General features: G+C 37.0%; 2 protein-coding genes across 2 annotated transcripts in view; one reads left to right on the top strand and one right to left on the bottom strand.

Annotated features, from left to right (window-relative positions):
• Window positions 1–256: 256 nt before the first annotated feature.
• LOC138009541 (TNF receptor-associated factor 6-like) overlaps window positions 257–12371 on the bottom strand; it is a 15474-nt gene continuing 3359 nt past the window's right edge. The window contains exons 2-3 of the mRNA XM_068856612.1: window positions 5059–5163; window positions 257–3363 (exon numbers count right to left, since the gene is read on the bottom strand). Of these exons, the coding sequence (XP_068712713.1) occupies window positions 2880–3363; window positions 5059–5163 (589 nt within the window). The 3' untranslated portion in view covers window positions 257–2879. The remainder of the gene's footprint in view (window positions 3364–5058; window positions 5164–12371) is intronic.
• The window catches only part of LOC138011174 (uncharacterized), a 7124-nt gene continuing 2495 nt past the window's right edge, over window positions 7743–12371 (top strand). The window contains exons 1-3 of the mRNA XM_068858143.1: window positions 7743–7788; window positions 8162–8233; window positions 8566–8669. Of these exons, the coding sequence (XP_068714244.1) occupies window positions 7743–7788; window positions 8162–8233; window positions 8566–8669 (222 nt within the window). The remainder of the gene's footprint in view (window positions 7789–8161; window positions 8234–8565; window positions 8670–12371) is intronic.

Raw genomic sequence — 12371 nt, 5'->3', positions numbered from 1 at the left:
ATATTGAACCCATGTTGTATGAAACTTGAAATCTGTTTCGATTTTAGTCTACACTCTTCCAGTGTTCAAATTCTGCACTTCCAAACATATCAAGCAACATTTTCAAACGCCTTAGGGCTCGACATTTGGTTCAACACAATGCTGAATGGGGGCGTTTTGGGAAACACGAGATCGTGGTGCTCCTCACGAAAGGGTCTTTTAAATGGATGTACTCCGCGCAGTAAATCACTTAATTGTTTTAATAAAGTTACCAGTTTATTGCAAAAAAAATTACATCATTCGCAAAAGTGCGCACAAATGTGCCCAAACAACGAAAAAGGACTAATAAGATATAGCAGACAAAATCTCTACTGAAAAACACCAAAATCGAAATTTCGCTGGAAAACTAGATTACCAAAAACATTTAAAACTATGTTTAAAATATCATTCTTTCTGCGCCCAATTTAAATACTATCCTAGAAATCTACACCATCTGGGCAAGATATCGAAAAAGGCCCAATATAAATACTATCCTATAAATCTAAACCTTAATGATGCGGTAAACAAAAAGGTTAACGTGAATGTGGAAATCCAGGCGAAAAGAACTAGAAACTTCATTTGCAAGTGATACAAAGCTTTAAAACTATGTGAAAAACTCATCAGTTCTTACGGGGGGAAAATCCAAAAGGTCCAATGTAAAGGACGTATACAAACATAGACCATCCCTTGTGGACCCAGTCAATGGACCACTTCATGGACCCCGGGTACATGGACTACCCCTGTGGACCACCACTCCTCATTTTGCAAAGTTACAAGCAGAAAAATCTTTAGACGAAAGAGGAAATCATCCTCTCACTTATCTGTCAATTGTCTTTTATCAACACCTGAAAAATTCAGGTGGCTTCAACGGGATTTGAAACCCATGACCTCTGCGATGCCAGTGCAATGCTCTTATCAACTGAGCTATGAAGCTAAGAGAAGGTCAATTTGTTCCGGTGAAGAATTCGATGAATGAAAGGAATGCATATTTAAAGTGCGGATTATAGACCCATCCCTTTGGAACCACCAAATAGGCGGTAAAGGTGTCTTTAAGAGACATTTGGTTAAATCAGAAGCCCATAACGAACCGTAGCTCCATCAGTTTCTATCACGACGTTTTCACAGACAGCGATCTATTTTTTTGGGTTGAATTTCTCGCGAACGTGCCCATTGACAAATCACACGAAACTAACTTGACGTCAGAGCGTCACCGAACTGGAGCTGTCTTGGCTTTTTTTTGGCGGAAAAGGTAGTCTAAAATAGATCGGTCTGTAAAAATACCGTGAAATAGTCTTAGGGTGCGTTTCTTTACGGGATTATCCGAAAAAGGCATCATTGATCCAACATGACTTGGATCACGGTGCATCAAAGGAATCCCAGAGTGGATTCTTCGGTTCCTTTGATGCACCGTGATCCGAGCGATGTTGGATCAATGATCCTTTTTTGGATCATCCCCGCAAAGAAACGAACACTTAGTATGTGAGTTTTTCGCCCCTAGTCATGGGTTCCTGCTTAAATTTTCCAAATGAGTGCGAGGATTACTTCTATCTTTCGTCTAAAGATTTTTATTCTTGTAACTTTACAAAATGAGTGGTTGTCCACAGGGGTGGTCCATGGATCGGGTCCACAGGGGTGGTCCATGGATCGGGTCCACAGGGGTAGTCCATGGATCGGGCCCACAGGGGTGGTCCATGGATCGGGTCCACAGGTGTGGTCCATGGATCCGGGCCCGGTTGTTCAAAAGCCGATTAACGCTAATCCCAGATTAAAAATTTAACCGAGGAGTTTATTTCTCTACTCTCAAATGCTGTTCAACGCTGATATTCGGCAAAACTCTACATTGCAAGAAGCCAATCTTGAAAAACACAAAGAAGCAAAAGAAACTTTCACTAAAAAGTTGAAAACTTGAAACAAATGTTTACGCTAATCTTGGATTAAGCTGATCGGGTTTCGAACAACCGGGCCCCGGGGTTCATGTTAAGTAGTAGGCATCCGTCAGTCTCGGGAGACTATGGAGATTGCACCTGTTAAGGGTCAGTCCGTGGTGGAGCTGCAGCGCCGGCTGTGGCTGTAGAGCCAGATCCTGGAGCGGCAGATCCTGCTACAGTTGGTGCAGGTGAAGATTTTATCGTCCGATGGTGCTGGCTCCGCTCTCTGGCGTTTGCGTGCTCGCCTTTCCTCTCACTGCTCTTCACGCTTTAGCTCAGCTGTCTTGATGGCCGACCTGGTGGTGGATTGCCAATTGCTGCAGTCTGCCTCCAGCGCTTCAAGTCCTGCTGGAGCAATGCCACCCACCTTGAGGTCGCTTGCACACGTCTTTGTAGCGGAGTGCTGGCCTACCCGTTGGTCTGGAGCCAGTGGCAAGCTCACCATACAGAATACCCGTAATATGTTAAGGTTAATATTTACAAAAAAATTACTTAGTATTAAGAGTAGCGATTCCTTGAAATAACTAAATAGTTAAAACTTCCACGGATCATAGTACTCCCCTACAAAATGCAAAAACTAGTAAAGCTAGTGTAGCTACGCTACATGTATTGCAGCTGCCAAATCAACCGTGTGAAATGGACAATTATGGCCTTAGAAAAAGGCTTCGGTCCCTATAACGCATTGCACTATTTTAACTCTGTTTGGGCCAATAGTTTTCTTTAAAAAAGAAAAAGGTCGGGCAGAACTAACTGAGTCTCTCTATGTGAGCACATCTCAAATGTATCAACCAATTCTACTTTTTAAGCAGTTAAAATAGCATTATCTTTTCACAAATTTCCATTGTTTTAGGCACTACGTTTGTGCAATCTATAACAAAAATGAAGTCTCTTAGAAAAACATTTTACTGACTTACGTGGTGGATGTATTGATCATTACCCTGAAAACTCTATTTTCAACAACAATGTATTGTCCTTCACATATCGAGGACCAAAGAACTCCTGGATTCGAGCGAACCTTTCATAGCCATACCCAGTGCGGCAAATGGCCTCGTGGGGCTGTTGGAAGGCCAACAAGTTAGGCTTTGCTTGTATGATCCGACTGAAGTCGTTACGGGCTCTTGAACCACTCCGATCTAAAGCGCTAACAGTGATTGTCCCAGAATAAGGCCAATCTAGGAGATCGTCGAAGGTGCTTTTCATCAAATGAATGAAAATTGCCACATGGGTTCCTCTTCCAGTGCCGACGCCGTTGGGATAGATTCTGATGCCCATCAACCTTTCAAAACGATAACTGTACACCGCATCACTAAGGATAGGTGTTTCATATCGGCGATGTTGAGAAACCTCTCCGATTTCCATGATAAAAAATGTATCATGTGCATTTCCCATTTTCAGAACAGCTGTCTGCGGATTTGACCTGCAAGTAATTTTTTGCAGGCGTTAGCAAAAAATGAAAAAACAGATTAATCGATGTTTTTATCACACTTTGAAGCCTTTGGGCATCTCTTTACCAAGCCTGAGTTGTTCGAATTGGTGCGTTTTGCAAAAATCATACAGGCGCCCTTCGCGAATATGATTGCATAAAAAAAAGTGGATTAAGTAAAGACCAGGCATTGGTTGTTCAAGATTAAAGATGGATAGCGCCAGAAAAATAACTATCCGGCAACGGCTGAGAGCTGTCAAAACCGACTGAGTTATCGGATAGATACTCATTCATCCAGTGGAGAGCTTCCCAGCCCTTGAACAACTGGGCTCTCAATTGTGATGACACTACTTTTATAGTAACTTGTGCTCAGGATTTCATGCAACTTTATTACTAGTTTAATGTAACACTTATACTTTGCCATTTCCTCCCATCGCTTGAATAAATTAACTTCCGCAAAAATGTCGTTATTTTAAAAAGAAAACTAACTGCTGAAAATAGAACGGGATAGCGCATCCCACTGAATAAATCATATTTTTCAGAGGAGGTTTCAGTTGGGTTTGATAGCTTTCATCCACTGGCTTGATAGCGCTTCCTAAATTTTGGTCAGACCTAGAGGAATGGTGACATTAACAATAACATTGGCTACAACTTCCTGCACCCTACAAACGGCTTATAGACGATATCAACAACAGACTGACGGACTTATTTTAATAACAGACATCAGAATAAGACGGCTCCAAACGCACTTATCACTTGCTGCCTATACAGCCAATGGCATCAGGGCTTAAACGACTGTCGACCAATAACATCACGACTTCGTTGACCAATCACATCAACGGCCAGTCTATTTATATCACCTACTGGCGTTACACAAATGATTTAACTTTGAAAACGACTTTTGCCCAGCTCATCGAAACACCAGTTAATGTTACCTAAGGCAGTCCTCCTCAGGATTACACTCACTCGCTTAAATAAAAAAAAAGAATAATAATAATAATAATAATAATAATAATAATAATAATTATTATTATTATTATTATTATTATTATTATTATTATTGACTAATGATGGTTTGGGCTCACGGAATTTAAGGACATCCTCGAGCTTGCGGCTGACAAAAACTGGCTGTAGATCTATATCCAGTTTCTTATTTAGCTGAGTAAGTTGGCGCTTCACAATATCGGCTGGTTTTTGGTCAATAAATGGCAAGACGATTCTAATGGTGCTTTTATTATTATTGCTGGTAGATTGTGATTCGACATCTGATGTATTGATAAAGTTACGGATGGTTGCCTCAATCAATTCAGACGGGTATCGTAGCTTGTGAAAAATTGATCTTATGTTTCCACATTCTTCTTCAAACAGCTCGGTCGTTGAGGACAGACTGTACGCCCGGTGAAGCATTGTCTTGAGTAGAGATATAGATCTACAGCCAGTTTTTGTCAGCCGCAAGCTTAAATTCCGTGAGCCCAAACCATCATTAGTCAGCCAACAACTAGTCGTCTATTATTATTATTATTATTATTATTATTATTATTATTATTATTATTATTATTATTATTATTATTATTATTATTATCATTATTATCGTTAGTAGTAGTAGTAGTAGTAGTAGTAGTAGTAGTAGTAGTAGTAGTATTGTTTTGTTGTTTTTATTGTTATTGGTAATTCAGACGCACCACTTACCTTATGAGTTGCTGATTCCATTGTTTTATCTCCTCTGCACCGCAGGGATGCTGTGTGGGATTTTCCACGTTCCCCGCAGAAGACACTAAATTGAGTTGGCGATCGCTGTGAAATAAAATCAAACGCTCCTGTCATCCAATTCATGGTTTAATGGGATAAAACCTCATGGTATTCTGTAAGCACGCATGCGCCTTCGTTTTTCTGCGGTATTGTCCCACGCGCGCAGAACCGATTGCGGAGCTATGTGCGCGCCCACGAGCACATAGCCGTTCCTATTTGCTTTTCAGAGAATTAATAAAATTATGACTCTTGGGAATTTTATCTTTTGCTAATTCTCCCAACTAATTTCATATGAGAATGAATGGAGATCAGTCAGGAGAATTTGCATGTGAATACTGAGGCTTGAGGAGTGAATTTTTTTTTCAAATGTCAATACGGTCAAAAGTTTTCTTTAAAATTAATATTTTGCGTGTTTGTCTCAAAACCTTTACAAATTATTTCAAGCAGAAGTCATTGCGCAAAGGGACATAAAATTACTTCGTATTGTGAATTGACTCAGCAGCAGTTTTTGATAGTCTTTTTAAAATCAAAGTTTGACATGTAAATAATCTACCGATAATTCGAATATTTCTAAAGTTGTAAAATCTGCTTGCACCCTTGCTATTGTTTTATATGGTTCCCGGCGGCAAATTTTCCATTTCCCTTTCCCGTTTTCAAAGAAGGAAGTGGAGTTGAGTTAGCACTTTTGAATTATTGGTATGTTTTAGCATAGTTAGTAACTATGGTTTTAGGGACATTTTGCCGGTGCCTTAGTGGGTGGAGCAGAAAAAATGGACTATTGGGAGCCCGCTTGCTATCTGGCCCGGGTTAATTGCTCGAGGCATGCTTAGCGCTAACCAGCGTTAAATACCATGAAAACCTATAGGTTGTGATACCTCTTAGTCAACGGTTAGCGCTAATCAGGCTTTGAGGAACCGCCCCGTGGTGCTGAACTAAAGGATCGTGTGCTCTGAGTAGATAAGAAGTCTACGATCAAACAATCAGAGAGAGTTTTCGGAAACAATGATGCGTTCGTGATTTCTTCAAATAGGAAAATAGCCTGTCTAAAATGGGATGTAGCTCCTTACAGAGTCGCAAGAATATGAACAATGCCATAGATAAATTTTCCTCCATTATAGAGCCGTTTTTTAAAGAATGAATCGTTAGTTGACACACATGTATGCGTTTACTTAACTAATAGTTGACTGGCGAGCTTGTGCAAGTTGAAAACCTCGCATTAAACTACTCCAAGAGATCCTGGGAGAATATTCACCTCGACTTCGTCTCGGTGAATATTCACCGATAATCACTTTGCCTTCGGCGAATAATTGTTAATTAGTATATACTAAAACAGTGGATAGCGTTGAACTCGCGAGCTGATTGGCTACTCAAACTCCGGATATCCTTTGCTATTCATCTCTGAGCAATTCGCGCTGAATTCGCGCCCGAAAATGTTGTAATATGTGCAGGAATAAATGAGTTCAAATCATCTTTTTGTGCTATCTTATCTCACTGTTTTAGTATATACTAAAACAACTATTCACCTCAGTGTCGGTGGCTAGTTAGCAACTATTCACCAAAGTGGAGGTGGTTAGTGGTGGATATTTACCGAGCCGCGAAGGAAATATCCACCGACTGAGGTGAATAGTTGTTTTAGTATATACTAAAACAGTGAGATAAGATAGCACAAAAAGATGAGTTTAACTCATTTATTCCTGCACATATTACAACATTTTCGGGCGCGAATTCAGCACGAATTGCTCCGCGGTGAATAGCAAAGGATATGATATTTACCTCGCCGCTTCGCGGCTCGGTAAATATCCACCACTAGCCAGCTGCACTTCGGTGAATAGTTGCTAACTAGCCACCTCCAGAATACATGAAACCACCGGAACCGCATAACAAAGAAACAGCCTCGTTCCCAGGGTCTCTTTGTCGTTGAGGAAGTCGGCAGAGAAGATAGACCCTGGGAACGAAGATCAATCAGAAACGGAAATGACGCAAGTCACACAATGTGCAGTGAAGTACACAATCGCCCCCATCCACCAAAGGTAAAGGTAATTTGGGAAAAAATGCACGTGAAGAAACGTTAGGAAGATTTGAAAGTCGAACTTTGCAAGGACAACATAGCTATTTAATTTAATGGAATTGTAGGTATATTATAAATGGAATTTTTTACCATTCGAGCTTAATAGATTAGCCCTTTCTCTGGCAACCAGATGTATTCTTATAATTTTTAGAATTGGTTCATGAAAAATTTATGGTTATACCTTATTAATATTTATAGCTCAGCTTCTCAGTGATCTGTCTAGTATGGAGTGTTTGATTACTTTTTTACAGTTCTTGCATTTTTTTAAATTGATTTTTCTTCTTTAATATTTAATACATATAGTTGTTGCCATTAAATTGTACTAAATAAATAAATAAATAAATAAATAGGTCACTGGTAATGGGAGCTAATTACCAGATGAAGAGGAAAAAGAAACAAAAACAATCAATGATCAGCAGTTGTGTGTTTGTGATGCATCTTTTCTATTGCTTGATTAAAACAATGTAAAATAACTTCACATTGGTGGAATAATTTTAGTAAATTAGGTCTTAAAACTCATTGCTCCAACTTGGTCAATCAAGTTGACAAGCTGCTTATGTCCTTGGCCACCAAGCATTCCATGTGGGCGATTAACTCTTTGGGTAATATTGCAATTTCTAAATAGGGTTTTTGTGACAAGAATAGAATCAAGCATACAAATATACAAACTAATCTAAAATAAAATTATTAATACATATTAATAATGTAAAATAGAGATGTCTAAGAATGGCCATTGAAATAAATATGACTTGCATACACTTATAACCATGTTTGATATGATTGATGCATATCTGGATGTCATGTACATACTATTCTGACTTCATTTTTCTCTTCGTTGTTCAATTATGCTTGAATCAGCAATGTTGTAGATCACAATTACACCATTTTTTCTTCAACCTATTTCTGACAGGACTGAGGAGAGGTTGTAGAAAATATTGTAATGTAACAACACCTTCTTTTTTTTGTGTTTAACAGAAACTGTATGGATAGAGACATGTCTGTATGTCATCCATGGCCAGGTGCAGCCAAGACTGTGTCATGATTCAGGTAATTGTATGTTATGCTTTTGTTATTGCATTCATGTTGTATTGCTTTTTTTGCATTGAAAGCTTGTTTAAATCAACTGCATTCAAATGCTAATAATAAACTAAAAAAATCATATGTTCAAAGGAGTTGAAAATATTGGAAAAAGGTCTCAGTCAGTTCATGAACTAAAATTTAATAGGGAAAAAATGTACCCGTCCGGTAGTAAATTTTTGTGTGAATTATTTTTTGTCTGTTTAATTTTGTTGCTTAAGCGGCTCATATTGCCATTTTACACATTTTATACCCTTGTAAAGAGAAAAGTATGTTATTAAAATAACCTCTGCTTTCCCTAGTTTATGGTCACTCCCTCATTATTCAGAAGGAAAATGATGACATTGGCAGCAACACTTCATGTTTGCCATGCAAAGATCCTTCTTTTGTGGGAGAGGATTTACAGGTATCTAAGTTTGTTTTTTCTATACAGGGGCTGGTTTCTGAGAGCAGGTCTTTCGACAGGGCAACTCAGCACAATTACTAATTTAGTTTCATGCCTATTAAAGGGGTCAGTTTGAACATTCAGTGTGTGGTCTGAAAAAATGCCACCCTGAAAAGTTTTGTAATTTTCAAGAAATGACCCCCTTGTATAATATTTTTTTTCCTGTCACAAAGTATTGTGAAAATATCCTTGAATTTAGTTAACTGTGAAAGGTGCATGTACTTTTACACAAGAATTTTTAATCATTAGACTTAACCTTGTTTATAAGTTATGAGATTAATAAAACATGGTGCTGACTCGCCTATTACATTTTAAAACTTTGCCGCTCTTACCCAGGTGGAAATCTTATTAAGATCTTGGTAAGATTCTTAATAAGATTCTTACTAAGATCTTATCTTACTTCTTATTTAAGATTCTTACAAGATTCTTACAAGATTCTTACAAGATTCTTACCAGAATCTTACAAGATTCTTACAAGATTCTTACGAGATCTTACATGATCTTACCAAGAACTTACAAAGATCTTTCAAAGATCTTACAAAGATCTTACCAAGGTCTTACCAGATCTTACCAAGATCTTACCAAGATCTTACAAGATCTTACTAAGATTCTTGTAAGATCTTACCAGATCTTACCAAGTTTCTTGTAAGATCTTACAAGATCTTACCAATATTTTTGTAAGATCTTACAGGATCTTACCACGATTCTCGTAAGATCTTACAAGACCTTACCAAGATTCTTACAAGATCTTAATATGAGATCTTATCAAGATGTTTCTCATATTCTGCTAAAAAACACTACCAAAATAGAAAGAGTAGAAAAAACTTTAGAATAACATTTTATTAAAACAGAAATCCTATTTTTATTACAAAGCAATGAACTATTTATACAACTTTGAAACTGAAAACAAGGACACTACTACATTGTTCCCGAGTAAAATTAAAGCATGATGCACCTCTTGGCAACATAATAATGGTATTCCAAATTTTGATTAATGGAAAAAAATTACCACTTATTTTACTAAAAAATATGAAGGTAAGATAAAATATTATTTGAAAGAGACTACTTCAAATGCATAATTCAAAAAGCTGCAACATGTTATTGTTACCCTTGTAGAACCAGACACTACGTGTAATCTAGTATGTAAATCCCATGTAACAACCATACACGTATGTAAATGGTGTTATGATACACATATGTAACTTCGATATAGAGGCCTTATTCAAAAGCTATGTTATACATATGCCTCATCTATATATTTTGAAAGGAAATGCTATGTTTTAGCTAGTCAAATGGAACCTTTTAATACATAGCATATGTAAAGGCTATGTTATGGGACGGTTTTTTGTGTCCAAAAATAAAAATAATTTCAACATAGTTTCTACATAGATTCGAAACAGAAAATACACAACACATATAGTGTATACATAGTTACATACAACACTTACATAGTGATAACATAGGGTGTAAATAGGCTACAAATAGCCTCTACATAGCTGTAAAAAACTGGAAATAGGACAAACATAACTGTTTCATAGCATTTACATTATATTGTAAATAGAATCTACCTACTAACTGAAATTGAGGGTCCATAGCAAAAATTGCATGTACATAGCACTTACATAGAAATACTATAGGATGTAAATAGGCTTTGACTAGCCTCTAAACATTATTTTATGGAATAGTATTGTAATAGGAATTACACATCTCATGCCTAATGCTTGCATTTGAACAAGGTCAGAAAAATCAAGAAAAATAGCTTGAACTCACTGAGAAATAGAAGTACTAGTGCACACATGGAACACAAGAAACAAGGTTATCATATCCTGCTCCTGTAAAATAATATTCCAGCAAATAAGAAATGTGCTGGAAACTACAAAAAATCCATTGTAGTCAAGCTATTAACAGTTATTACCATGGCTCACAGACAAAAAAAATGGACTACAGATTTCAAAGCAGTAACATTTTTTTATTGCATGAACCTAAACATTTAACTCATGCCAAAATCTTTGGATTGGGTTCTTGTTTTAAATTTAAAAACAAAAAAAGCTTTAAAACACAGAACTATAACAAGTCTGCAAGGAGAGATCCCCAAATACATCAAACCATAACTGGTTGAGGAGGCAGAATTGGCTGCTAAGCATTTTTGTCTGCTGTAAAGGACCTTTCCCTGCTGTCCCATCAAATAATTTTTTCAGATGTGTCTCTTTATACTCTTTCATGGCAACTAAAAACAATACAGTACATATGCTTCAATCACTGATCATTACAATTAAATTGTGTGAAGAGTAGACTCATAAATTTGGGTCTCTACTTACAAACGTCCATAATAGCTTTCTCAGGCATTTTCTGCATTGATTGCAATAGTTAAAGTGACAGAAATTAGCATTTTTACGAGAAGGAATCAGTTGTCAATCGTACACATGTAACTTGCCGTATGAGAACTTTTTTTCCAAATCATTTGCATCAACATTTGATCTAACTTCATTATCCTTGTCAAAGCTTTACCAAGTTTTACAGGGCTATAGCATTTAAGCCAAATTGAGTCTCCTTCTTTCACAAATTGACTCGAAGGTGTGAAAATGTGAATTCTTCATGCATGTAAATCGTTCAGTTGTCATCAGTTGTCATCAAATTGTCAAAACAAGGGAAGCTAGAGGTTTCATAACAGTGCTAGATACTCCATATGATCATGAGTAGACTTCAAAACTGATTAAACTGCCTTGGTGTGTAAGTTAAATAACTATAGCAATGTTAATCAATTTCCCTTAGCAGCCCACTGAAGGAATTTAATAAGCTAAGAATACGGGTTGGTACATTTCGCTGACCCCCAGTCAATGGACTACCCAAATGGACTACCCTAAAAATGCTATTCGAACGAGTACTGTTGATCTATGTGTAAGCAGCATCTCAAATAGTGCTTTCTTAAGCCTCAACACCCATTTTAAACAGCATTGTTCAACAGTATTTAAGTCTAAGCACCCATTTTAAGAAGGTTAGCTTACATGAAGTAATCCGCCATCACAACAATAATCGAAAGGTTTGAGATGCTGCTTACACATGGATCAACAGTGCTCATTCGAAATAGTATTTTTAGGGTAGTCCATTTGGGTAGTCCATGGACTGGGGGTCAGCAAAATGTACCAACCCCTAAGAATACACTGAATCTCAAATTTGAAAATTGGAGTTCAAATGCACTAGGTCTGTATGAAAAAGCTATTTTAATTAACCAAGAGGGTTTTTTTGCTCGCATACTCCGGTTTTCCCCTCTCATAAAAAAAAACAAACAATATTTCAATTGATTTGTTCTGCTTTCAGTTGATTTGTAGTCTCCCCAATTAGTAGAGCCGTTATGCTCAAATAAATAGCCTTAAGACTCAAATTAAGTGATTGTTATTATTAGTATTACTATTTACCTATAAGATTGAAATATCATTGAATGCTAACTTTTTTGACAAGATCTTGTAAGATTGTCTTAACATTGTTTTTAATAGATGTTAGAGTGTTAATACCTAATAATTTTTCTGAGATCTTGTAATTTTTTTGTATCAATAGAATGCTGCAAACTGACTTTTGATAACAAGATCTTGTAAGATTTCTTTAAGATCTTACAAGATTTTATCAACATCTTTTAAGATCTTAAAATGCTATGCACTGACTAAA

This window comes from Montipora foliosa, chromosome 7 (assembly GCF_036669935.1).
Source record: "Montipora foliosa isolate CH-2021 chromosome 7, ASM3666993v2, whole genome shotgun sequence".
NCBI classification, from domain to species: Eukaryota; Metazoa; Cnidaria; class Anthozoa; order Scleractinia; family Acroporidae; genus Montipora; species Montipora foliosa.
This window is presented reverse-complemented; position numbering and strand designations above follow the sequence as displayed.